The sequence below is a fragment of the Stegostoma tigrinum genome, chromosome 32 (genome assembly GCF_030684315.1).
Source record: "Stegostoma tigrinum isolate sSteTig4 chromosome 32, sSteTig4.hap1, whole genome shotgun sequence".
In the NCBI taxonomy this organism is placed as follows: domain Eukaryota; kingdom Metazoa; phylum Chordata; class Chondrichthyes; order Orectolobiformes; family Stegostomatidae; genus Stegostoma; species Stegostoma tigrinum.
In genome coordinates this window covers 29,063,065-29,088,825 of record NC_081385.1, presented here as the reverse complement: position 1 = coordinate 29,088,825, position 25,761 = coordinate 29,063,065, and the positions used below count along the sequence as shown (strand labels likewise).

Genomic DNA, 25,761 nt, shown 5'->3' with positions numbered 1-25,761 from the left:
CACCCGGCACCTTCCCCTGCAACCGCAGGAAATGCTACACTTGTCCCCACACCTCCTCCCTCACCCCCATCCCAGGCCCCAAGATGACATTCCACATTAAGCAGAGGTTCACCTGCACATCTGCCAATGTGGTATACTGCATCTCCTGTACCCGGTGCGGCTTCCTCTACATTGGAGAAACCAAGCGGAGGCTTGGGGACCGCTTTGCAGAACACCTCCGCTCAGTTCGCAACAAACAACTGCACCTCCCAGTCGCAAACCATTTCCACTCCCCCTCCCATTCTCTTGATGACATGTCCATCATGGGCCTCCTGCACTGCCACAATGATGCCACCCGAAGGTTGCAGGAACAGCAACTCATATTCCGCCTGGGAACCCTGCAGCCATATGGTATCAATGTGGACTTCACCAGTTTCAAAATCTCCCCTTCCCCCACTGCATCCCTAAACCAGCCCAGTTCATCCCCTCCCCCCACTGCACCACACAACCAGCCCAGCTCTTCCCCCCCACCCACTGCATCCCAAAACCAGTCCAACCTGTCTCTGCCTCCCTAACCGGTTCTTCCTCTCACCCATCCCTTCCTCCCACCCCAAGCCGCACCCCCAGCTACCTACTAACCTCATCCCACCTCCTTGACCTGTCCGTCTTCCCTGGACTGACCTATCCCCTCCCTACCTCCCCACCTACACCCTCTCCACCTATCTTCTTTACTCTCCATCTTCGGTCCGCCTCCCCCTCTCTCCCTATTTATTCCAGTTCCCTCCCCCCATCCCCCTCTCTGATGAAGGGTCTAGGCCCGAAACGTCAGCTTTTGTGCTCCTGAGATGCTGCTTGGCCTGCTGTGTTCATCCAGCCTCACATTTTATTATCTTGGAATCTCCAGCATCTGCAGTTCCCATTATCTCTCTCCCTCACCACAGCCTGTTTTCCAATTGATTGCCTGGAGGGTAGTCATACAATTTGGGATGACAGAGCCTGTCCAAGCTGGCCTAATCAGAAGGTTGGCAGTCTGAAACATCAGCAGAAGATGGAACAGGCTTGAAGTGGCCTACTCCTGTTTGTGTGTTTTATAACAAAAGTAAAAGACTAATAAAAAGATAAGAAAAGACAAAGGAAAAATTCAGTGAAACCCCACCATTAAGCCAGGGTGATCTTATCGAGTTTATAAAATCATGAAGGGTATGGATAAGGTGAATGGCACGTGTCTGTTTTCCGAGTGTGGGGGATTTGAAGACTAAAGTGAGAGGAGAAAGTTTTAAAAAAGACAGTAGAGCACCTTTTTTACACAGAGAGTGGTTTGTGTGTTGAATGAACTCCCAGAGGAAGTGGTGGATGTGGATACAGTTACAACATTTCAAAGAATTTGGATGAGTCAATGAATAAGAAATACTTGGAGGGAATGGGCCAAGTGCAGATAGATGGGGCTAGTTTAGTTTGGGATTATGGTCAGTATGGACTGGTAGGACCAAAGGGTCTGTTTGCATGCCTTATGACTCTATGACACTGCCTCAAAGTGCTGAAACCATTATAACATTTTTCTAATCACCATGTTCACAGTTGTTATTAAAAACCTCTGCAGCAGATGGGACATGAACTTCTAGCCCAGAGGTAGGGGCACTACCACTATGCACACAAGCCCCAGATACCAATATAAAGACGACCTTAAATGAGCTGTAAGTTATGGCCATCAGCAACCTGTCTTCTTAGAGCTTTGCCATGTTAGTAAAATGCCTCAGTGACTGGTCTGCATCAATGAGCTGGCTGATCGACACAATCTCATCAACTCCGACCCACTGACAGTGCCTCAATGCCCACTTCCCAGACACTAGAAACATCCTCTACCAGGATGCTTACTGTGTTAGAACCCCTGTCAATGGGAAGCCACTGACTCTCGCTTTGTTTTGGGTGAATCAGTTTGACTGACACCCACCCAAGGTTAGTATCTGCGGTTGAAGGAAATGGTACTGTTTTCAGCTGGATGGCAGAACATTTCATTATGCCCAACTGTCAGAGTTAGTCACAAGCTGATCTGAATAAAAGCTATATGATTGAGGTATAGGTTTTGTTGGTTAAATTTGTATTCTGACTCATCTATTATACCAGAGTCATTTGACAAACTATTCTTAAATCATTTTTCAACTGCTTGCATGAGTCTTCAGAATCCATGTCTGTAAATCTTCGGAAGACAGGAAATACACAGAATTCGCAGCTGCCTTTATATTGAATATGTAGATACATCAAATGAAATCTTCCTACATTTTGCATTTTCTGGAATAGGAGAACTACTATTCAGAAGCAGAAGTAATAGAAATAGACCCATGAGATCCTCCTATCCTTCCCTTTGTTCATGTTGCTGTATAGAAGACTGAACGAAAAGATTAGGATTTACAAGTTTCTAGGGTTGATTGGAATATGGAGTTGTGGTTTGGATCAGATCAGCCATGAGAAGGGCAGAGCAAGCTTGAGGGACTGAATGGCCTTCTGCTGCTCATAATCTACATGGTTGTATGACATACATCTCATGGTCTACCACTAGAGGTCTTAAGTCATCAAATAAAACATGTATGAGTGATTTAGGAACTTGTTAAATGTTTCTTGTCACTCACTCTTCTCCCAAATAAAACATGTATGAGTGATTTAGGAACTTGTTAAATGTTTCTTGTCACTCATTCCTCTCCCAAATGTTTTGTAATCAACTTGTTCAAAGATGTTATTGCACTCCCCTGGAGCAGGTGGGCCTTGAATCCCAGGTCTCCTGGCTCAAAACTAGGGACACTACCATTGTGCCACACCAGCTCCCTCTGAATCCTCTCTCACATCTTCCTAACTTTTAGGGAACAACTGAAATAGCATGGAACCAACATTCCACTGCTTCTCTACTCAGTGCAATGTCCCACCCAAATATAATGCTTGATTGATTTTTTTTCAAGGACTTTGTGTGTGTGTGTGTGTGTGTGTGTGTGTGTGTGTGTGTGTGTGTGTGTGTCTGTCTGTAAAAGCTAAAGACTAAGCAGTGTAACATATTCCAAATTCAGGCAATTACTACCAGTTTGAAGGGATTCCAGGACAAATAGACAAATTGGATTTGAAGTACGTTCTGCACTTTGCTTTAAAGCAATGTACTTCATCTGAATAGCAGAAGACTGCCTTCATCTGTAACAGTACGACATTACTATTTCTATACCAAGCATTGTTGTAGTTTCGGGGGAATGGAATGATCAAATATGGGAACATTGCCTAGATAATGCCTGCACCCAATGTTCCACACTGATATTTTACAAAGGATGATCAATCATAGAGATCTACGGAACAACAACAAAACCTTCTGTCCAATTCATTCATGCTGCCCAGATGTTCTACATTAATCTAGTCCCATTTTCCAGTATTTGGCCCATTTCTCTCTCAACCCTTCCTGTTCTTACACCCATCCAGATGTCTTTTAAATGTTGCCATTATAGCAGCTTCCATCACTTTCCACTGGCAGCTCGTTCTATACACCCTCTGAGTGAAAAAGTCACCCAAAAGCCCCTTTTAAATCTTTTCACTCTCCCTTTAAACATTGTGCCCTCTAGTTTTGGACTCCCCTGCCCTGGGAAAAAGACCTTGACTATTCACCCTATCCATGCCCTTCATGATTTTATAAACCTCTATAAGGTCGCCTCTCTTTGGAAAGCCTTTGCCATTTAACGATGGGCAGAAGTAAAGCAGAAGGCCAGGAGATCCAGGGGGCATACACTAAATATACTGTGCTATACAGTCTTGATGATAAGAAATGAATGGAGGTGAACGTTGTACTTATGGAATGTTGTCCTGTACTGTAATAAACATTTCCTCTGATTATATATTTTCTTTTGTTACAATCATAAAATAAAAGCTTTCTTTGTTCACAGGGTGGATGCACAAGCACCAACACGAAATACATGGGCTATGTCCGGGAGTTCTGATATCATCTCCAAAAATGGTACACTGTCATCAGTGAATAGCACCATGCATGTTTACAAACCGTATCCTACTAAAGCACCATCAGATACTGCTTCGACCATCACTGCAATGGGTGTCAACGGCACTGGAAGTTACAAACGCCCAAAAAATTCCCAAAGATCGGCGGATAATGTCTCAATAAGAAGCTCACCTGGGAAGTCAGCACCGCCTTATGCATCATTCATCAACACTCACTACTCCAGCCCCTCCACTGCGTGGCAGAATGGAGTCCAGACACAGGCCCCTAGGCAGGTACCTGCAGTATCCTCAATGTCGTCATCAAACCTTACTAGAATGGGGGCTGTGCCAGTCATGGTGCCAGCTCAGAACCAAGCAGGATCACTGGTGTAGGAGCAAATCTTTAATCACTGGGACATACAGAAATCCTGCGATAACATTGATGACTAAAGAGTAGGGCTTCAGATGAGAGAAATTTTATGCTGAAATATTACAAATGTAGCATTGGGTGTGAATAATATTCTGAAGTCCCGTCATCAGTTTTGACCATTGTTCAGCTAGAAACTTGAGGGAACCTGAAATAAGAAATCTAGCCCAAACATTGAATGGGTGAGCAGACGGCCAGTTCTTTCCTGATATCTCAGTTGTAACTCAAACAATACACTTGCTTGACACAAAATATTTTTAGAGGAGCAGTTCCAACTAATTCCAGTTTATCACAACTCAGCTTGTAATCTCTGTCAAAATGTAATTTGTAATGAAGAACATAAATCTTCGGTTTTAGCTCTGCCCATCCAAGCTTGTTGCACTCATTGTTCCTCAATGAAGTGGATGCAGACTAGTTTTGTCCAGTAGATATGTGACTTCTGGTTTGTGTTACAAGAATAGACAATATACCTTCTCATCTAGTTCACTTTCTTTTGCTCCTCATGATTATGTTCCCCTGGTTCATTCAACAGTCATCAATGAAACAAATCCAGGCGATCAGCTTCTCACATCCCTTGCTAATGCGTGTTCTGCTTTTGGATAGTGCAAGTAATTAACCTGGGAGATGACCCCTCCTTTGGTTTGTATTTCCATGAATGTAGAAGATCAAAGGTTGTTATTGACTGATTTTGTGATACATATAGAGAGAAACTATTTCTTTTGATGGGAGAATCAAAAACCAAGGGATGAAATCTTAGCATTTCAGCCAAGATATTCAGTGACAAAATGAGAAAGCTGTTTTTTCACCAAGGCTAATGAAAAATCTGCTGCTCAATTCCCCAAAAGGCTCTGGTGTGGAACTTTCAAGACTTAGGTCAATAGGCTTCTCTTAGATGAGGGTATCAAGGGTTAAGAAGCTAAAATGACAAACTGGAGTTGAGGCACAGATTAGCCATGATCTAATTGAAGGGCAGAGCACAATTGATGGGCTGAATGACCTCTTACCATTCCTTTGTTTGATAGTTCTCCATCAATCTATTGTAAACAGTGTTCCTAAATTATTGTAGCTCCAAGCAGAAACAAATGTGCGTTGGTGGAACTTGTTGCAAGACAACTGGTAGATCCTACTTTTATCTTTCCTTGGTTTCTAAATGACTTGATTCCAAAATTTTCTGTCTGCAGTCATTTTGCATATTGATGACAACATTTCTTCTCCCTTCTTTTTTTCCCTTCATCTGCATAAATCTTTATATGAGGTCTTATGGTAGTCATTATTGCGGCATATTTCCTGTCACTGCATGGAAGGAAATGAAGTGATAAAAGAAAGGTTGTTGAGATAAAAGATTTTTCTGAAGAAGGCTCCTGACCTGAAATGTCAAACTTTCCTGCTCCTCTCATGCTGCTTGGCCTACTGTGTTCATCCAGCACCACACCATGTTATCTCAGATAAACGGAAGGAATTGGTTAAGCTCCATCAGGAATGCCCCAAAAGGAAGATACAGAAGAAACTGAAAATGGATGGGAGTGGATACAATATTGCAGCATTGGCAAAATGGAATTGTTAACTATAAAATTTACTGAAGTTGTAGACAACATTGAGTTAAAACACTCAGTCAACACACTCAATCTGATGCTAGTATATAGTAAGAATAAACAGGCAGAATGAAACCAGTGCAGGGGTGACTCACAAATACATTATTAGAAGATTGTTAATGGAGATGATTATTTGTATATTGTGAGTGCTTGTTCCTGCCTGTAATACCACAAATATACAGTAATGTTATGACTAGCTGAGGGTAGCTCCCCTCTTTCAAACATCCTTGCTGAAAGATGTTTATATTCTTTTAAGCATGAGACTGTACCTCTATTCAATTGAAATGTGTTTAACTAATTTCTGCAGCAGTAATGAAAAAAATTACAAAGTTTCCTTGAGTTTAATGCAAAACAAGTTTATTTCCTGTCAATCTTGAGCAAAATAATAAAGGCACGATGTCAAACATATGTGCTGTCACTTCGTCCCTCACTTGTGCAGTGACATACACACAAACACTCTCCATACACACGCAAACATCCTTATATACGCAAACCAGAACACACACATGCCACCCCACGAACACACCAAATATGTGAATATACAGTTTGGAGCCTTTTGGATGCCCTTCATGTTTAAGATTTTAACCTGAGGAAGTGATTGTTTAGTTGTTGTTTTAGGCCATGACCAGTAGAAAATTTGCAGCTATTCTTTGACTTCTCAATGTTCTTATGTTTTTTTTAAACATGCATTGTCACTGAGCATTTTTCTTTTTAAGATACAGAGAGAGAGAAAGTTCCACAGCCTTTCAGTTCTGCATCCTTAATTTTATATATACCTATGCCAACAGCAGCAGCTTGAAATATCAGCTTGTGTGAATATTTCAATGCCTGAGTTCATTGTCTCCAAGCTAGATAATTGCAGGTGATGCTTTTATCTCTTTATATGTGAACATACTCAAAGGTGTCATTCAAAATAGGAAATGAAGATCTTTTCACTCTTCTCACGGGGATGAATTTACTGGTGTTGCATTGCCTTCGGATAAAATGTTAATTTCAAATTAGCTGTCTGTTTAATTCACGTTGTAACTTGACCCGCTTGTGGTCAGCTGAAGCCTGTAGCCATTTTAAGTCAGTGCTTTTTGGTTCCTTTTTGTAACACCATTTCAGACTGTGTAAGTCCCCAGTACTAATTCAACGATGAACTTCAGAACTATGTTGTCCAAATTGTATATCCTTGTGACAATATTCTCATAGAAAAGAGACACCAATGGAATGTGAGAATACAAGATAGCTCGTCAATCCCTTTAATTTCCTCCTTTCAGAACATAAGCCCTATCCTTCTACCAGAGTGTTTGACTGTTGCTTAACGGTTCAGCTTTAACCCTAACCATTTGCCCTAATAACTGTGTTCTTGCTGTTGGTCACTTGTTTCGTAATGAAATTCTTACAGAATCTGCAGCAAAGATTCCAAAAAAAGGCCTTGTACAAATGGCGCTGGTGCTTCCTGTTCTTTTCTTTCTTTGAAATGGACAATCTATTTTGACAGATTCTAGGAAAGGGCATATCTGATAGGAAATTAATTAAGCCATCAAAACCTTATAACAATTTAGTTGGCCAACACACTGTCTCTCTTTTTAGGCTGGAGTTATCTATGCAGACATTTGGGTTTTAACCCATTGAATAATTGGATTCTTTAAATTTACATATTCGAAAAATGTCCCAAAACTCTTATGTAACTCTTTTAGCTTTCAATCCCCAACCAGCTTCTGACAGGTTAATGGGTAACTAGAGAAGATTCCTGGAGGATTTTGATATTTTAGCAGTAGGGCTATTTCTGAATGAACGGCTGTAAGTGACCCATCAGTATAGGATTTGAGGTGTAGGATAGTGTTTACGGACTATTATGGCTACTTCCCAGTCAGAATTGATCATGAAAATGAAGCAGCTGTGGTCCACAGATACAAACCCTGCATCCTATCAAAGATGCGATGCCAAAGTAGCATTCGCCGTTATCAAGAGGAGCATAGCCTCTTGGAAACAACACTGATTATTCTGCCCTTCATTTAGGAAGACACCTAGGAGGGAAGACCTTAATTTTAACAAGACCAGTTGGTGCACCACTATGCTTTATCTACTAGCACAAAGAGCATTTCCATTTCAATTGCTATTATGAAACTTCTGACATGCATCTTGTTCTGAACATCAATAAACATTTGTGCCCAAGCTGAACAGCAGTTTAAAAAGCTCATGCTTGAATGTCTGAGAATTGTATTTATATTACAAGAACATTTCATAATTCTGTTTTACTGTTTTGTCTTTATGATCTTAATTGTCTTCAGTATGATACCTTTTGGCCTGCATCAAAATTAATCTTATAATTTCATCAAGGGAGAATTTATTGGTCTATTCCTGAACTACCTCACAATATAGCAGAGAATAAAATTTAAACAACTATGCTCACTTTGGCATAGATTTTGCTTTTCATTTGCTGATGGAAAACATTGAAGTTAATGGAAAGGGGGTTTAATAGGCCGTTAACCTGATGATGGAAGATTGTTATGTCAAGCTCCATTCTGCCCTCTTAGTTGGATGTAAATGATCCCACAGTCAGTATTGCAAAGAATATTGGGAGAGTTCTAGTCAACATTTATTGCTCATCACCAAACAGATGATATGGTCATTGTCTCATCTCTGTTTTGTCAGAGTGTGTTATATACAAGCTGACTGCCACGTATCATGCATTACAACAGTAACTAAATTTCAAACGGCTTCTACTCACTATAAGGTGCTTTAAGACACCCTGAGGTCATCAAAGATGAGATATAAATGCAAGTCTTTCTTGGTGGTGATAGGATAGAATCTATCCCATTGTTGTTAAATTTTCACATTGTACTTATGAACAAAAACAAGACATTATGGGTTAGAAACTAGTTGGAAGCTAATGTTTATGGACCAGTCATATTAGCTGCTTTTGCAGTTGGAGCACTTAAGTGCTTTTGGATTTGTCAACAAATACTGATGTGAAGGAATTCTTAAGTAGCTTGTGAGCCAAGTTGTATCATTATGTGAAATGTCATTGGTAAACCAGTTTCTGGAAATGGAGCATTTAATTATAAATTGCAAGATGACATGAGAAGTTTGAATATCAAATTTCTTTGAAGAAGGATGTTCAAAATCTTTTAAACTCACCCTATAATGATGTTGCTTTCTGAATTAAAAGATGTGTTTTCCAAACTGCTAATTACTTTGCTTGTGATACATTTTAGATCCAATAGAATAAACAAGATGTTAGGATAGCCCGAAGATTTGGGCTCCCACAATGTTCTGCTATTTTCAATTTTAGCTAATGAGTATTTTTGAAAAAAATGACGCATATTATCTAGATAACAAGGTGTGGAGCCGGATGAACACAGCAGGCCAAGCAGCATCTTAGGAGGAGGAAAGCTGACGTTTCGGGCCTAGACCCTTCATCAGAAATGGGGGAGGGGGAGAGGGTTCTGATATAAATAGGGAGACAGGGGGAGGCGGATCGAAGGTGGATAGAGGAGAAGATAGGTGGGGAGGAGATAGGTCAAAGGGTGGGGATGGAGCTAGTAGAGGTGAGTGTAGGTGGAGAGGTAGGGAGGGGATAGGTCAGTCCGGGGAGGATGGACAGGTCAAGGAGGCAGGATGAGGTTGGTAGGTAGGAAATGGGGGTGCAGCTTGAGGTGGGAGGAGGGGATAGGTAAGAGGAAGAACAGGCTAGGGAGGCGGGGTCAAGCTGGGCTGGTTTTGGGATGTAGTGGGGGGAGGGGAGATTTTGAAGCTTGTGAAGTCCACATTGATACCATGGGGCTGCAGGGTTCCCAAGCGGAATATGAGTTGCTGTTCCTGCAACCTTCGGGTGGCATCATTGTGGCACTGCAGGAGGCCCAGGATGGAGATGTTGTCTAAGGAATGGTAGGGGCAGTTGAAATGGTTCGCAACTGGGAGGTGCAGTTGTTTATTGCAAACCGAGCGGAGGTATCCTGCAAAGCGGTCCCCAAGCCTGCGCTTGGTTTCCCCAAAGTAGAGGACTTTTTGTTTCACATTCATCAGGACAATTTGTAAGAAAATCAATTTAAGGGGAAAACTTATTTTTAGTCTGTATGAGGTGAAAGTGCTAACTGCCTGAACAAGTAAACAGTGATTGGTAGTGGCATTAACATGGAGAACGTACCAGCTTGAGATGATTGACACTTAACTTCCAGGATTTATTTAAATTTTAAACCAGCAGGTTGGCTCAAGAAATGAACCAGTAAGAGGGCTGCCACTTTTACATTTTATCTTTTGTGTTGATCATGTGTTTTTAGTCTCTGTAGTTCTATGACGAGTGGATCTATTGTACTCAGAAGGCATTGGAAATAGATCATTTCTGCAAATATTGTGTTTCACTTTTTTGGGAGTCAGTAAAAATGATAAAGGTGACTGTTCAGGCCACTTAAGACTGATGGAACAATTGAACCAAAAGAGATCGAACAATGTTTCCATAATATTCTTTCATGGGATTTGGGCATTGCTGGATAAACAGGAATGTGTTGCTCATCCTTAATTGTATCTGGAAAGGTAGTAATGAGCTGTCTTCTTGAACTGTTGCAGTCCATGCTGTGTGCATACATCTGCATTGCTGTTAGGAAGGATGTTTGAAGATTTTGTTAAAGGAATGGTGATGTAGTTCCAAGTCAAGATGGTATATGGCTTGGAGGGGAACTTACAGATGATGGCGTCCTCATACATCTGCTTTGACCTTCAAACTGACAGAGGTCATGGGTTTGGAAGTTGCTGTCAAAGTGTGAATTTGGAATAAACCTCTGGAATCCAACACTGCAAAATCAGAAGTGTTTTAGCTTTGGCTGTGAAAGTGACTAATGGTGTTAATATCTGTTTAGGAAATGCTACACTTTAGACCAAACTGGGTTAGCCCAAGAGCATATTGGTTTGCATTTGGAGAGTCCATTTACTGAATTGGAATCTCACCTGTCACAGTGTACAAACCACAAGGACAGCTAAAGATTGTCAAGCTGACCCGATCAGGTATAAAGTCAGAGAATATTGACTGATCATTGCACAGTGGTCTATACCATTTTTGACTCCTCAGGGAATAAAACACTCTGGGCTTACATTCAGCAAGACCAGGACAATATTAAGGCTTTGACTGATGATTGGCAAGTAACAACTGCCAAGAACATCCTCATTGTCAACTTTTTGTGACTCATGCATTGACCAAAAATTGAAATGGACCAACTATATCAACACTCTGGCTAAAAGAGGCTAGGAATTTTGTAGTGACTAACACTCTTCCTAACTCCCCCAAAGTTTTTGTACCAACCATAAAGCACAATTCAGAAGTAATGTGGAATATTCTGCACTTGCCTGGATTATTGTGGCTCTAATTGTCAAAATGTTCAACACCATCCAGGGTAAAACAGCCTCCTTGACCTGCAACCTTATCCACCACCTTCAACATTCACTCCTTCTACCACTGACACTTGATAACAGCAGTGTGTCCCATCTACAAGATGCACTGTAGTAATTCACCAAGACTTCTTTGACAACAACTTACCAACATTCAACTGTTTTCAATAAGATGACAAGGTCAGCAGATACACTGAAACACCATCACCCACAAATTCACCTCAAAGCCACTCACTGTACTGACTTGGAAATATGTCATTGTATTTTTAGTGTCCCTACAACAAAGCCATAGTGTTACTGGGGGTCTGCCAATGGCAAATTGAGCCTAGCGGTTCAAGAAGGCAGCTCACCACCACCTTCATGAGGGCAACTAGGGATGGCCAATAAATGCTGGTTCAGCCAGACACACCCACATCTCAAGAGTCAATAAAAAATCCCCCCACCCTCTGTAATGGTTCCTCCTGCTTCCGATTTTGCCCCACCAACTGCAAGAGAGAGAGCTAAGTGCAGCAGTGAATGCCGTGAAGATTGTTTGGGTAGTGTGTCTAAAATGGAATGTGTGTGTGAGAAGTGTGGAATGTTTGCAACAGTGTTACTTAAGAGAAGTTGTTCTTACAGCCATGTTTAATCATTGTTACACTGTGTTTATACAGCTTCATGTTGGACTTTGTTACATATGATAAGGACGGATTTTATGTATTGCATTGTACAGTGAATTTGACAAATGTTATGCCTATTTTTATCTTTTTTTTGTACATGATTGTTTATTGATATTTGTACTTAATGGAAAAGTTATGTATGACTGAACACACCCCATTTGAACTTGGAAGGTTCTAGATCTTGTGTTAATTCACTATTCCTGCATGTGTCTGTTGAAATGGATGAGAATGTTTTTAAAAAAATAAAGTTTATTGGATTCCTATGTATGACTTCAATTATTTGTTCAGTTCTGTATTATACTCATTGAACTAATACGTTATCTGATTGTTGTTGCTTGAATTTCCCAACAACCTTCTCTTGTTGGGTGAACAGTTGAACTATCTATTTTATGAGCTGTAACCTGCATTTTTATTCTGACAGCCCAGTATCCCCTCCCACGCAATGTACTTCCTAATGAAGATAACCAATGTTGGCCCAATGAAGTTACTACAAAGCCAGGCCATTTCATAGATTCCCTACCATATGGAAGTAGGCCATTCAGCCCATTGAGTCTATACCAACCTTCCATAGGACATCCTACGCAGACACACCAACCCCAACTCCCATATGGCATTTGCCATGGCTAACTCACTTAGCCTGCATAACACTTTAGCATGGCCAGTCCTCCCGACCTGGACATCTTTGGACTGTGGGAAGAAACTGGAGAATCTGGAGGAAACCCACACAGTCACCCAAGGCTAGAATTAGACTTGGGTCCTTGTCGTTATGAGGTAGCAGTGCTAGCCACTGAGCCACTGTGCTGTCCCATTTGTACAGACTAAATGATATCTCAAAACAAAGGCAAGCATTAAAGGGAGCAGTTTATGAAGTCTGGATGGACAGCAGGGCTTCTCCATCAGAGATGTGTACCTTCCAGAGATATTCAAAGCTAAAATCCTTAATCACAGAAACTTCAGTTTGCCATGTTGTCATTAACAAGAGAGGAAGCTCCACTTTGAGACCTAGCTGTTTACTGAAAAAAAAGTGAAACCAAAGACACTAATTACTATTTTTGTTCTGAGAATCTCCACTGAAAATATAATTATAGGCCTTTACACACCGCGACAGGGTGGTGACAGTGTTTTACTCGGTAGTTTTCCAACAAATCAGTAAGCTGGAAAATGATGGGTTGCTACTGTTAATGGTTATATCTTTCATCCACCACAGGTAACGATCAGAACACTGTAACACGTTCACCTATCCAGTTATCTTTGGGTTAGGCAATTAATTTGTTTATAACTTATTTGTGCTTGAACGATAATGTCCTCACCTAATCTGAAGGCATTAAGAATTAACCACATAGTGAGGCAATGGACTCACAATTAGACCAGGCCAGGTTGGGGATAGAAAGCCTGCCTGAGAAATATGAGCGAGTTAAAGATTTTCATGGTCACTTTGTCAGGTGCCTATCTACCAATGGCCAAGTTTACTAAATTTCACTTTCTAATATTGAGTGGTGAGTGTTTAACTTATTGGGCATTGTCTCAGCCTATCTCACCAAGTCGAGTTGCATATATCTGACTCCATCAGTTTTCCAGCAAATTACAATTGCCTTCATTATCACTGGCAAGAGTCACATGTTGAAACATGCATACAACTGATATTTAAATGAGCTATTGCCTCTTCTATCCCGTAAATAATGAATAAAATTGGTAAGTTGATTACACCGAAAGCAATGAGGATATTTGGACGTAGGAAACATGACACATTTAGTATTGTGTTTGTTTGTAGTGTTCTGTTCCATTAATGTGACATTTGAAACATTTACAGGCATTTGAGAGAGTCAGGGATCAATTCAAACCTACCAGACCCCAAAGGATCTGTGACAGTGATTTCACCCACCAAATCCATAAGTATCTCTGCGACCAGAGCTATGGCCTTGGGAAACAATTATTAGTGTTAGGGACATTGCCTGAACCAAACAGAAATGAACGTATAAAAAAAAAACAAACATCTAACAGGGAATCAGTCAAACCCTGTAGATATTGCTAAATCACAGAAACTAGGTTCTGGTTAATTTAGGAATGAAGTGGTAACAGTGATCTGTAGATCATATAATCCCTACAGTTTGGAAGCAGGCCATTAAGCACATCCAGTCCACAGCTACCATCCCGAAGAACATCTCACCCTGACATACCCCACCACCTTACCCCCATAATTCTGCATTTCGAATGGCCAATCCACCCTAACCTGCACATCTTTGGATGGTGGGAGAAAACTGGAGCACCCAGAGGAAACCAAGCAGGCACAGGAACAATGTGCAAATGCCACACAGACAGTTGCCCAGGGATGGGATCAAACTGGGTTCCTGGAGCTGTGAGGCAGCGCTGCTGATCCCCTGAGCCACTGTGCTGCCCGATCTCTCTGAGTTCTCCCTAAGTTGCTCAGGATAAATAAACCGTGTGTTGACTCAAGCAGACAGAAAACTAACGTTGTAAGTGCAAAAATTACTAACTCTCAATGCTGCATTTAACGTCAACATTTTTGAGGGAGGGGAGGGAGAATAAAGCTAGGATTCTTCCAACATTCTGTGGAGCTCTGCGTGGATTTGTAGTGAAAATAGGGTTGATCCTGGTCTTTGTGATCTTATTGGGTTCCACTAGGTGACACTAGATAGCTGCTCTCCCCTGCAATAATAAGATGCACCAGCCAAGAGCATACTTGGATTGAAGCAGATATCAGGCACAGTATTAAGGTTGAATCAGTACAACAAAAAGAGAAAAACGATGAAATATATTCATTGATATGACATTGTTCACAACATGGAAACAAAATTTGTTTAGGGAGCAGAAGGAGAGACTATAGTAAACAATTTTTTCAGGTTGAAGGGAAAAGTACAGTTACATTCCTCATGCATTAGTGAGGAGACATCATTCTTTTTGATACAAATGGCCTGGCCTTCGGTGCAAGCACAAATTCAAAATCTGCAGGTGACCCGAAGCTTGGAATTGTAGAAGCGAGGGAGAAAGTTACAGACCTCAAGAAGATATAGACAGATGAAATGAACAAATTCAATGAGGAAGTGAAACATGATACATTTTGGTAGGGTGATTGAGAAATAAATATGAACTTTCATCTGTACAATTTTAGTGAAAAAATAAAGACCTAGGTGTGGGTATACACAAAGGTGGTTGAACAACCAAGATTGTTCTAAAAGCAATACAGGATTCCTGTTCTGAGGATGGGTTATCGGACCCGAAATGTTAACTCTTTCTTCCTTCACAGATGTTGCCAGACGTGCTGAGCTTTTCCAGCAACTTTATTTTTGTTGTTGATGGGATTATAGCTCTACAAATAGATGTTTAGAATGTAATAAAGCTATGCAATGCCTAACTAAATTCCTCATTAGTCCTGGGGTGGACTACATTCTGCGCTGCATTTCCACACTTTAGGAGAAATTTATGACAGGATGCAGAAGAGATGTACGAGAATGGTACCAGGAATGAGAAGCTTTAAATTGGTGGAGAAGGCAGAGTCATTGTCTTTAGAACAAAGATTGTTAAGAGGGGATTTGATAGAGGTACTCAAAATCATAACTGGTTTGGCTATAGTAAGTAATGAAAAACGTCCATCCAGTCAGGAAGCAGAGCATTTAGTGATTGGCAAAAGGAACAGAGGCAACTTGAAAGAGATAATGGGAACGGCAGATGCTGGAGAATCCAAGATAATAAAATGTGAGGCTGGATGAACACAGCAGGCCAAGCAGCATCTCAGGAGCACAAAAGCTGACGTTTCAGGCCTCCTCTGATGAAGGGTCTAGGCCCGAAACGTCAGCTTTTGTGCTCCTGAGATGCTGCTTGGCCTGCTGTGTTCATCCAGCCTCACATTTTATTATCAGAGGCAACTTGAAGATGTGTTAGTGACATAGTGAGATGTTGTAATATGGAATGCACTTTGTGAAAGATTGAAAGCAGATTCAATAACGTTCAAAGGTTAATTTGAGAAAGGCTCTTGAAGGAAAAGCAAATACAGGTTATGGGGAGGAAAAGGCGAATGTGACTAACTGAATACTTCTTCCCCATAGTTCATACTGACACAATGCACTCAATGGCCATCTGTGTGTTGTATTGAGTAATAGTCTAATGGTAATTTCAAGATGTCATTAAGTGTTTACAACCAAAGAAAAGTTTTGCAATGTAATCACTGCCATGCTTTATAATGAAACTAAGATATTTGGACTGAATTTTTCAAGGAATGACAATCTCAGACTGGGATGCAAGAAGGCCAGGTAAGTAAAGCAGTATTTAGAAGTGGGCATAGAAGATCTAATGTTTGGTAGGAGTCCTGTGATGATCCAGGGAAGGTGGGCTGTCAGATCCCAGGATGAGGTTGGTGTGGACTCATATTGGGTCTGAAACAGGGGGACGGGTGGCTGTGTAGGTAGGGCAGTGAGTTGGGATTGGGGTAAGGGGAGAGGAGTGGCTCTGAGTGGATGTGTTGGATATGGCCGCAGCAAGGGGTGGAGGGGTGTGACATCAGTTGAACATCAAGAAGGTGTAAGTAGCTTGGTGGAGGTGTCATTGCAGATGTCTGAGTTAAGTTTGAGGTCAGTTGAACAGTTGCTCTGGACTTAGACTATGTATTTAATAGTTTAATTTTTCTTCTGAGTAACCACTTACTTTTATTTATTTGAACTTTCTGAATTGTCCAGTTTAAATTGCTATGTTCAGGGTTTCCAAGTGTAAGGGAATTGGGCAATGGAATCTTCAATTTCTGAAGGAATTCCTTTAGAGCCCACTATGGTGGAGATCCTGCAAGGACTCCAAATGCAACTCCCTTCTACTCTAGAATAGCTACTAACTGGCCAATGGAAAATCTGGACCATTATCACAAACTGTGTCCCAGATCCTTTAAAGGTTAGTGGATAATCCCTGCACTTGTTATGTGCTCTGTCTCAGACAATCCATCCGGAGCTGTGTGGCTATTTTTGCTCTGCAAGAGTGTTCGTTGCTGACCCTGGTGACCGACTTGAGAAGTGGCAATGACAACAACCAGAATTATGCAGATAATTTAAAACATAGTCATAGAGAACAGAACATATGCACCAACTGATATGTGCGACAAACTTTGTTTTAACTAGCACTATGTGAACCAACAGTCTCAATAAACTGGCAAAAATTATACACCACAAATATTGCTGAGTTTACTGTCTTATTATGTTCAATTAAAGTTTTTTAAAAATTTGATGACCTCAATGTAAATATAGTTGTCGCCATCTTGTCTGTGCCAGATAAATGAACAAATTTGCTTGTTAGAAGGGAGGGTTGTCTAATGGCGCAAACAATGGAATGGAGAAATTCTGCTCTTCATTCACCACAGAGAGACGCCGCAGTATAGAATTACACAGAAACCACGAGAACTGCAGATGCTGGAAATCAAGAAGCAAGAACAGCAACTGCTGGAAATGTTCAACAGGTCTGGCAGCATCTGTGGACAGAAATCAGAGTTAACCTTTTGGGTCTAGTGACCCTTCCTCAGAGCACACGAAATTACATAGGGTCGACAGCATGGACTGAAGAAAGCAGCTCCGTATGGGGCTTCAAACACCCTTTTTCAAGTTATTACCTTATCATCATCACCTTCAATTCCTTGTTCCCTCAGCTGCTTATCTAACTTCCTTTCAAGTGTTCCTATGAATTATGGTGTCGATGAGATATGCTGGGACTGCAAAACAGTCCACACTGTCATGGACCCAAACTTTGATACAGACCACTTACATCACGATTTTAAAATTAAAACAATTGCTTTTGAAAACAAAGCCGATATTAACCAGATCGATCATCCTCACCCATCATTTCTTTGCAATCTTATTGCGTGATCTTGAATCCTTGGAGCATGTCATATGCAGGCCTGGCCTGGATCACGTTATCATATTCCACAAGGACAACATGACATTTTCAGCCAAATGGAAAACCATGTTTAATTTTTGTTCAAAAAATATGTCCATATCATATGACAGTGTTTTCCTAAACCCTGCTGTTTCTGAACTGTGATTATGCATTTGTTAGTTGTTTATCCTTGCTGTGTAGCTGGATGTGTCAGGAAACTTCTCCAGACAGACTCCATTTCTGACAGAGCGTTCATCAACTGAATATCATCGAATCACTACAGTGCAGAAAGAGGCCGTTAGGCCCATCAAATATGCATCAACCCACTGAAGAGCATCAGACCTAGAATCACCGTATCCCCTTAATGCCACATTTCCCATGGCTAATCCATCTAGCCTACACATTATGGAACAATTTAACATGGCCAATCCAGCTAACTGGAATGTGGGAGCACACAGGAAAAACCCACACAGTCACCAATGGCTGGCACCAAACCCTGGCCCCTGGTGCTGTGAGGCAGCAGTGCTAACCATTGAGCCACCGTGCCACACCATGTCCTTATTAAGGGAGAGAAGCTCCCTTGAGGCAAGGCAGGAGAGGGAAAAGTTCTTTTTAGATTGTTCAGGAGAAAAGTATCAAGATCATCTGCATAAGACATAGAAGAGGGAAGAGACAGGATTGGGATAGTATTGAGAAATGTAACACTTTGTCTTTAACATCCAGTGTTGGGGAGAGGGAGAAGTGAGAGAAAGAGAGAGAGAGAGACATAGAAAGAATACACACAGAGTAGGACAGAGAGAGAGAGAGAGAGAGAGAGCAACATTGTTTGAATAGAATGGAGAAGTAAGATCGAACATAAAGAACAGCCCTTGCATGTATCTTTCGTTAGAAATGAAAACAATTATTCAAAATCTAACTAGGGCGTTTTGTAAAAGGTGGAACGTGTGACCTTCTATTGGTTAACCCTAAACTCAACCAATAACACTGTAATTTGTAAAGTGATTCACCCATTTAAGTATTGAAATCAGTTTCGATCAATATTACTAACGCTGTTTACTAAGATTAATCACGCCTGATACACCACAGCTGTAACAAGTTAAACCATAGCCAGATTTTGGTTTATTAGTTGCCAGTTATAAATAATATTTGAATATGTTTCTAATTATTTCAATTCAGATTTCCTAATGGAATCCCTTAAAAATGTTAACAACTTTCAAGTTTGGGGATTGTTGAATGAGTAATTGGTTGTACCATTAGTACAACTCTGTTTGATTACTGTGTCAGACCGGTGAAAACATTTCGTAAAATATTTGCTCAGGGCCTGGGAAAGATAAAGCTTTTTATCACGATGCAAATCACTTTCATTTCTTTAACTCCATTTGACAGTGAACACGAGAGGTCTGGGACTGAAACTGATCAAGCCATTCCTCAGAATGCTGCGGAAATCCATTTGGATCCTACTTCTCACTTTGTATTTTGGTAAGTTGCTTTTGGTAATTTGTGGACAGAATAATGTTGTTTCCAAGCACAAGGTCACACTGACGTTGTTAGCAGAAGCTGAGCTAAAGGGTCGAAAACTGCTCGCCATTTCTGTAGCTGCAAATTTCACACGGGAAGAAGGTGTGTTGTGTATTTTCCGCTACTCTCCAATTTTAGAGACAATGTAGAAACCTCAATGTACAAAGTTGTGTTTATAGTGTCGCTTATACACAGAATTCATATAGAGTGACAATACTGCCATGTTTGGAAGTGTATGATATTTCACCTTTGGAAAGAATGAGATGGCTGGTGCTGTTGATTGTGATCAGGGTTTTAAGGCCTTGCGTCAATTAATTACAAATCTATTCTGAAGGACATAAGGCTAATAGGCAACAACATTTTCTTAAAGATGAATCATTCTCCATTTGGGCTGATCAGTAGAGAATTTGGATTAGACGGCCTTTGTCCTGTTTAATCTCACATTTCCAGGAGAGCAACTCAATCAATTCCCTATTCCAGCTTTGAAGAATCCAGACTGCTGGATTCAAATGATCTTTTTGTTTACTTTTCGGCTGTTCTATATAGAAAGATGACTTGATATCTGGCCTACCTGAATAGAAATGTAGAAACATAGAAAAAGGAGGAGAAATAGGTCATTTGGACATTTGCAATTCAATACAATTGTGGCTGATCAGCTCCTCTTCCTGATCTCACTCCATACCTTTTGATCCCTTTAGCCATAAAAACAATTTCTAACTCCTTCTTCAATCTCTCCTGCCCTGTTATCTTGGCATATGTGAAAGTAGGATCTGGTTTTACTTTCTTTATCCTGTTAAGTGTGGACGAAGTCCCATTTGAGCTATCACATTTTTTGAGATTTAAGTTAGAATAGAGTTGCTATAGTTACAGATGGTAAATGCTGGCGATGCAATGAGTTGCTCCAATGTTCAGTTTTTAAATGCTGGCAGATTCTAGCCATAATTTACCTCATATATTTTGCATTTCATTTGTGTGAAACAGCATGTATATCGCATTCATCACATAAAATCATGTGTATCATTTATTTTGTTCTATGAAGGATAAATATGGTTATGCATCATATGTGTTGATGATCTTGCTGTTTCATTTTGTCCATGTGCTCTTTCAATATAACAAAATGCGAGGCTGGATGAACACAGCAGGCCCAGCAGCATCTCAGGAGCTCTTTCAATATTGCCAGTTTATGAAGGTGTTGACGTGTGCACAATATCACTTGTATCATGGCAGTTTAGATGTACCACTGATGCCTGAAACTGCTCATCAAACTTATGAATTTAGCAACTTCAACAGCTGAGTCCAGTTTCAATGACCCAAATAGGTGGTGCTGCAGTGGTATGCCCTCTTGGCCCAGCTCTTTGTTGGTTACCAGGAGAAGTGCATCTTTGATGGAAAAGACAACAAACCTCCAAAGATTGCTTACTTCTAATTTGGCTCACTTACAATACTTCCATCAGCAACTGCATCAAGGAGTTTCTTTGCACAATTCAATAACCTCCTTCCTGCACCCAGTTTTAACATTGAAATGGAGAAATCAAATGAGCTCTCCATGACCTGGATGTATTGGTTGAGAGAAAATGGTCTCTGATCAGAGAGAGAACAACAGGTCAAGGGAGCGGGATGAGGTTAGTAAGTAGGTGATGGAGGTGGGGCCTGAGGTGGGAGGACGGGTTAGGTGGGAGGAAGGACAGGTTAGGGAGCCAGGGATGAGCTGTGCTGGTTCTGGGATGCAGTAGGGGGAGGGGAGATTTTGGAGTTTATGAAGTTCACATTGATACCATTGGGCTGCAGGGTTCCAAGAGGAATATGAGTTGATGTTCCTGCAACTCTCACTCGGTTTGCACTAAACAACTGCACCTCCCAGTCGCGAACCATTTCAACTCCCCCTCCCATTCCACAGACAACATGTCCATTCTGGGTCTCCTGCAGTGCCACAATGATATTACCCGAAAGTGGCAGGAACAGCAACTCATATTCTGCTTGGGAACCCTGCAGCCCAATGGTATAAATGCGGACTTCACAAGCTCCAAAATCTCCCCTCCCCCTACCGCATCCCAAAACCAGCCCAGCTCATCCCCGCCTCCCTAACCTGTCCTTCCTTCCACCTATCTCCTCCTCCTACCTCAAGCCCAACCCCCACCTCTTCACTACTAACATCATCCTGCTCCCTTGACCTGTCCATCCTCCCTGTACTGACCAATCTCCTACCTACATCCCCTATCTACACTGACCTTTGCTGGCTCCATCCCCGCCTCTTTGAGTGGTCTGTCTTCTCTCCATCTATCTTCTCCTCTATCCATCTTTTATCCACCTCGCCCTCTCTCCCTATTTATTTCAGAACCCCCTTCCCCGCCCCCATTTTTGAAGAAGGGCCTAGGCCCAAAACATCAGCTTTCCTGCCCTCTGATGCTGCTTGGCCTGCTGTGCTCATCCAGCTCTACACCTTGTTATCTCAGATTCTCCAGCGTCTGCAGTTCCTACTATCTCTGAAACAGCTTCAACTTCTTGATTCCTTCAATAATTTTTTTATCTTGTTCTAAGTGTGCCAAGCCTTAAAACGAGACTTATTTGCCTCATTTGAGATGAGTGTGATGGTCCTTGACAAAGAACATAGAACATAGAACATAGAAAAGTACAGCACAGTACGGGCCCTTCGGCCCACGATGTTGTGCCATGGAATAATCATAAACCAAAAATAAAATAATCTAACCTACATTCCCCTCAATTCACTGCTGTCCATGTGCATGTCCAGCAGTCGCTTAAATGTCGCTAATGACTCCGCTTCCACGACTACCACTGGCAAACTATTCCATGTGCTCACAACTCTTTGGGTGAAGAACCTCCCTCTGACATCTCCTCTATACCTTCCTCCTAACACCTTAAAACTATGACCCCTCATGGGAGTCAATCTTGCCCTGGGGAAAAGTCTCTGGCTATCATCTCTATCCATGCCTCTCATTACCTTGTACACCTCGATCAGGTCACCTCTCTTCCTCCTTCTCTCCAGTGAGAAAAGTCCAAGCTCAGTCAACCTGTCCTCATAAGACAAGCCCTCCAGTCCAGGCAGCATCCTGGTAAACCTCCTTTGCACCCTCTCCAAAGCGTCCACATCTTTCCTATAATAGGGCGACCAGAACTGGACACAATATTCCAAGTGTGGTCTCACCAGGGTTTTGCTGAGCTGCAGCATAACCTCGTGGCTCTTAAACTCGATTCCCCTGTTAATGAAAGCCAAAACACCATATGCTTTCTTAACAATCTTATCCACTTGGGTGGCATCAAGGCCACATTCAACTGAGTGTGGCATCAAGATGGCTGAACAAAACTGGAAGCAGTGGGGAAAATTCTGTACTGGTGGGAGCACAGAGGAAGATTGTTGTGGTTGTTGGAGGTCAGTCATCTAAGGTCCAGAATATCTCCACAGGAGTTCCTCAGGGCACAGTCCTAAGCACAGACAACTTCAACTGCTTCATTAAAGACTGTCCCTCCACCATAAGGACAGACATGAAGACTTTTACTAATGATTGCACAAAGTTTAATGTCATTCGCAATTCCTCAGATGCTGAGGAATTCTATTTTCAAATGAAACTAGAGCTGGACAATATCCAGTCTTTAGCAGACAAGTGACCATTAACATTCATGCCAGACAAATGCCAGGCAATGATCATCCCCAATAAGTGATAATCTAACCATTGCCTTTTGACATTCAATGGTTTTACCATCAATGAATCCCCCACTATCAACGTCCTAGGGGTTATTGTTGATGAGAAACTCAACTGGATCCGCTTTATAAATACAATGGCTACAAACATAATTCAGAGGCTAGGAAAACTGCAGTGAGTAACTCACTTCCTGCCTCTCCAAAGTCTGTCCACTATCTCCAAGGCAAAACGTAGGGGTGTAATGGAAAACTCCCTGCTTGCCTGGATAATTCAGGTTCAACAACACTCAAGTAGGTTGTCACCAAGCCCACTGGATTGGCACCTCATCCACAAGTGTCCATTCCCTCCACCACTTACGCTCAGTAGTCACAGTGTGTGCTATTTATAAGATGCACTGCAGAAATTCACCAAGGCTCCTTAGAGAACACTTTCCAAACCCATGATCATTTCCGTCTAGTAGAACAAGGGCAGTAGATAAATGGGAACCCATGCAAATTCCCCTCAAGCAACTCACCATCCTGACTTGGTCAAAAATCACATGACACCAGGTTATAGTCCAACAGATTTATTTGAACACCCTAGCTACTGGAGCGTTGCTTCTTCTTCAGGTGTAGTGAGAGAGGAAGTATCAACGCACAGAATTTATAAGTAAAAGATCAAAGGATTTATACAACCGATGTGAACATATTGAATAAACCTAAAATAGCTGGCTGACTCCCTCCTGTTAAATCTTTAATCAGTTAGAAAGGAGATGCAGATTTCGATTGACTAAAACGCAAATCCTCGAATTTCTTTCAAGTCACTGCCCAGAGATAACTAATGGTTTTATATTGTGTGTACACGAGGTAATATCTGAGGACATACAATGTATTCTAGGTGTGAGACTTTGTTTAGAATCTATCTGTGTTTTAACCTGGAGTCAGACTGGTTTTATTTCCAAAGCAAGAATTTATAAGTTGCCCTATTGACTGAGTGTGTCTGCAAATTATGTGCTTCTTGAACAAAATAGAATGTATCTTCAAATACAGATCTGCAAATGCAAATTCACCCCATATATTTATATGTGTATGTGTGTGTGTATGTGTGTGAGAGACGGTGTATGAGTAAGTGTGAGGAAGTATATGTATGTGAAAAAGAGTGTGTGTGTGAGAGAGGGTCTGCGTGAGTGTGTGTATGTTTGTGAGAGAGAGTGAGTGTGTATGTGTGTGTATATGTATGTGTGAGTGTGTATGAGAGAATGTAGAGTGTGGTGGGATCACTTGTAGTGTGGCATAAATCTAAGATCCCGGTTGAGGCTGTCCTCATGGGGACCGAACTCGGCTATCAGCCTCTGCTCAGCCTTCAGGACAACATCGACCACAACACCACACAGCCCTGTCATGGCAACTTCTGCAAGGCATGTCAGACCATTGACATGTGGGAACACCGTCCACCATTTACGCCGCAGGTACTCCTGTGACTCCACTAACATTGTCTATCTCATATGCCGCAGGCAATGATGCCCTGAGGCATGCTATATTGGTGAACCCATGCTTACGCTATGACAACAGGTGAATGGACACTGCACAACAATTGCCAGAGAGGGCTGTTCCCTCCTAGTGGGTGAGTACTTCAGTGGTTGAGGGCCTTCAGCCTCAGATCTTCAGGTAGCTATCCTCCAATGTGGACTTTGAGATACATGACAATATTGAGTCTGTGATAAGAGGCTGGTAGCCAAGTTCCATACCAATGTGGATGGGGTCAACCGGGATCTACGATCAATACCTCACTACAGGTGACCCCACCACACTATAAACACACACACACACACACACACACACACACACACACACACACACACACACACACACACACACACACACACAGACCCTCTGTCACTCATACACATGCAAACTTTCTCTCACACACACATGCTCACACACACTCACATACATCCTCTCACACACACATAATCCCTCAAGGACACAAACACACATCTCTCACACTCACAGAGACCCTCTGTCTCACACAGACACACAGACACACACACACACACACACACACACACACACACACACTTTCTCACACACACACATACACGCATCCTCTCACACACAAATAAACACACACACACACACACAGGCCCTCTGTCACTCATACACATGCAAACTTTCTCTCTCACACACATGCTCACACACACTCACACACATCCTCTCACACACACATAATCCCTCAAGCACACAAACACACACACACACACCTCTCACACACACCTCACACACTCACAGAGACCCTCTGTCTCACACACACACACACACACACACACACACATTCTCACACACACACATACACGCATCCTCTCACACACAAATAAACACACACACACAAACCCTCTCTCTCACACACACTTTCTCTCTCACACATACTCACATGCACACACTCACGCACACTCTCTAACATATATTCTCTCACACTCACGCTGTCTCTCACGCACACAAACACACATACAAAACACGCATACGCAGCACATACACAAACACACACACACACACACACACACACACACACACACACACACACACACACACACACACACACATTTTGTTCAAGAAGCACATAATTTGCAGACACACTCAGTCAACAGAACACTTTATAAATTCCTGCTTTGGAAATAAAACCAGTCTGACTCCAATTTAGATAGATTTTAAACAATGTCTCACGCCTAAAATGCATTGTCTGACCTGAGA

The 25,761-nt window shown here is 41.7% G+C and overlaps 2 protein-coding genes across 4 annotated transcripts in view; both read left to right on the top strand.

Annotated features, from left to right (window-relative positions):
* Window positions 1-12,224, top strand: part of LOC125467012 (endothelial cell-selective adhesion molecule-like) — a 148,887-nt gene extending 136,663 nt beyond the window's left edge. For both annotated transcript variants that reach the window (XM_048562314.2, XM_048562313.2), the window contains one exon: window positions 3,891-12,224. In XM_048562314.2, coding sequence (XP_048418271.2) covers window positions 3,891-4,332 — 442 coding nt within the window. In that variant the 3' untranslated portion in view covers window positions 4,333-12,224. The remainder of the gene's footprint in view (window positions 1-3,890) is intronic.
* A 7,013-nt stretch (window positions 12,225-19,237) lies between these two features.
* The window catches only part of LOC125466850 (V-set and immunoglobulin domain-containing protein 2-like), a 43,190-nt gene continuing 36,666 nt past the window's right edge, over window positions 19,238-25,761 (top strand). For both annotated transcript variants that reach the window (XM_048561951.2, XM_048561950.2), the window contains exon 1: window positions 19,238-19,337. In XM_048561951.2, coding sequence (XP_048417908.1) covers window positions 19,292-19,337 — 46 coding nt within the window. In that variant the 5' untranslated portion in view covers window positions 19,238-19,291. The remainder of the gene's footprint in view (window positions 19,338-25,761) is intronic.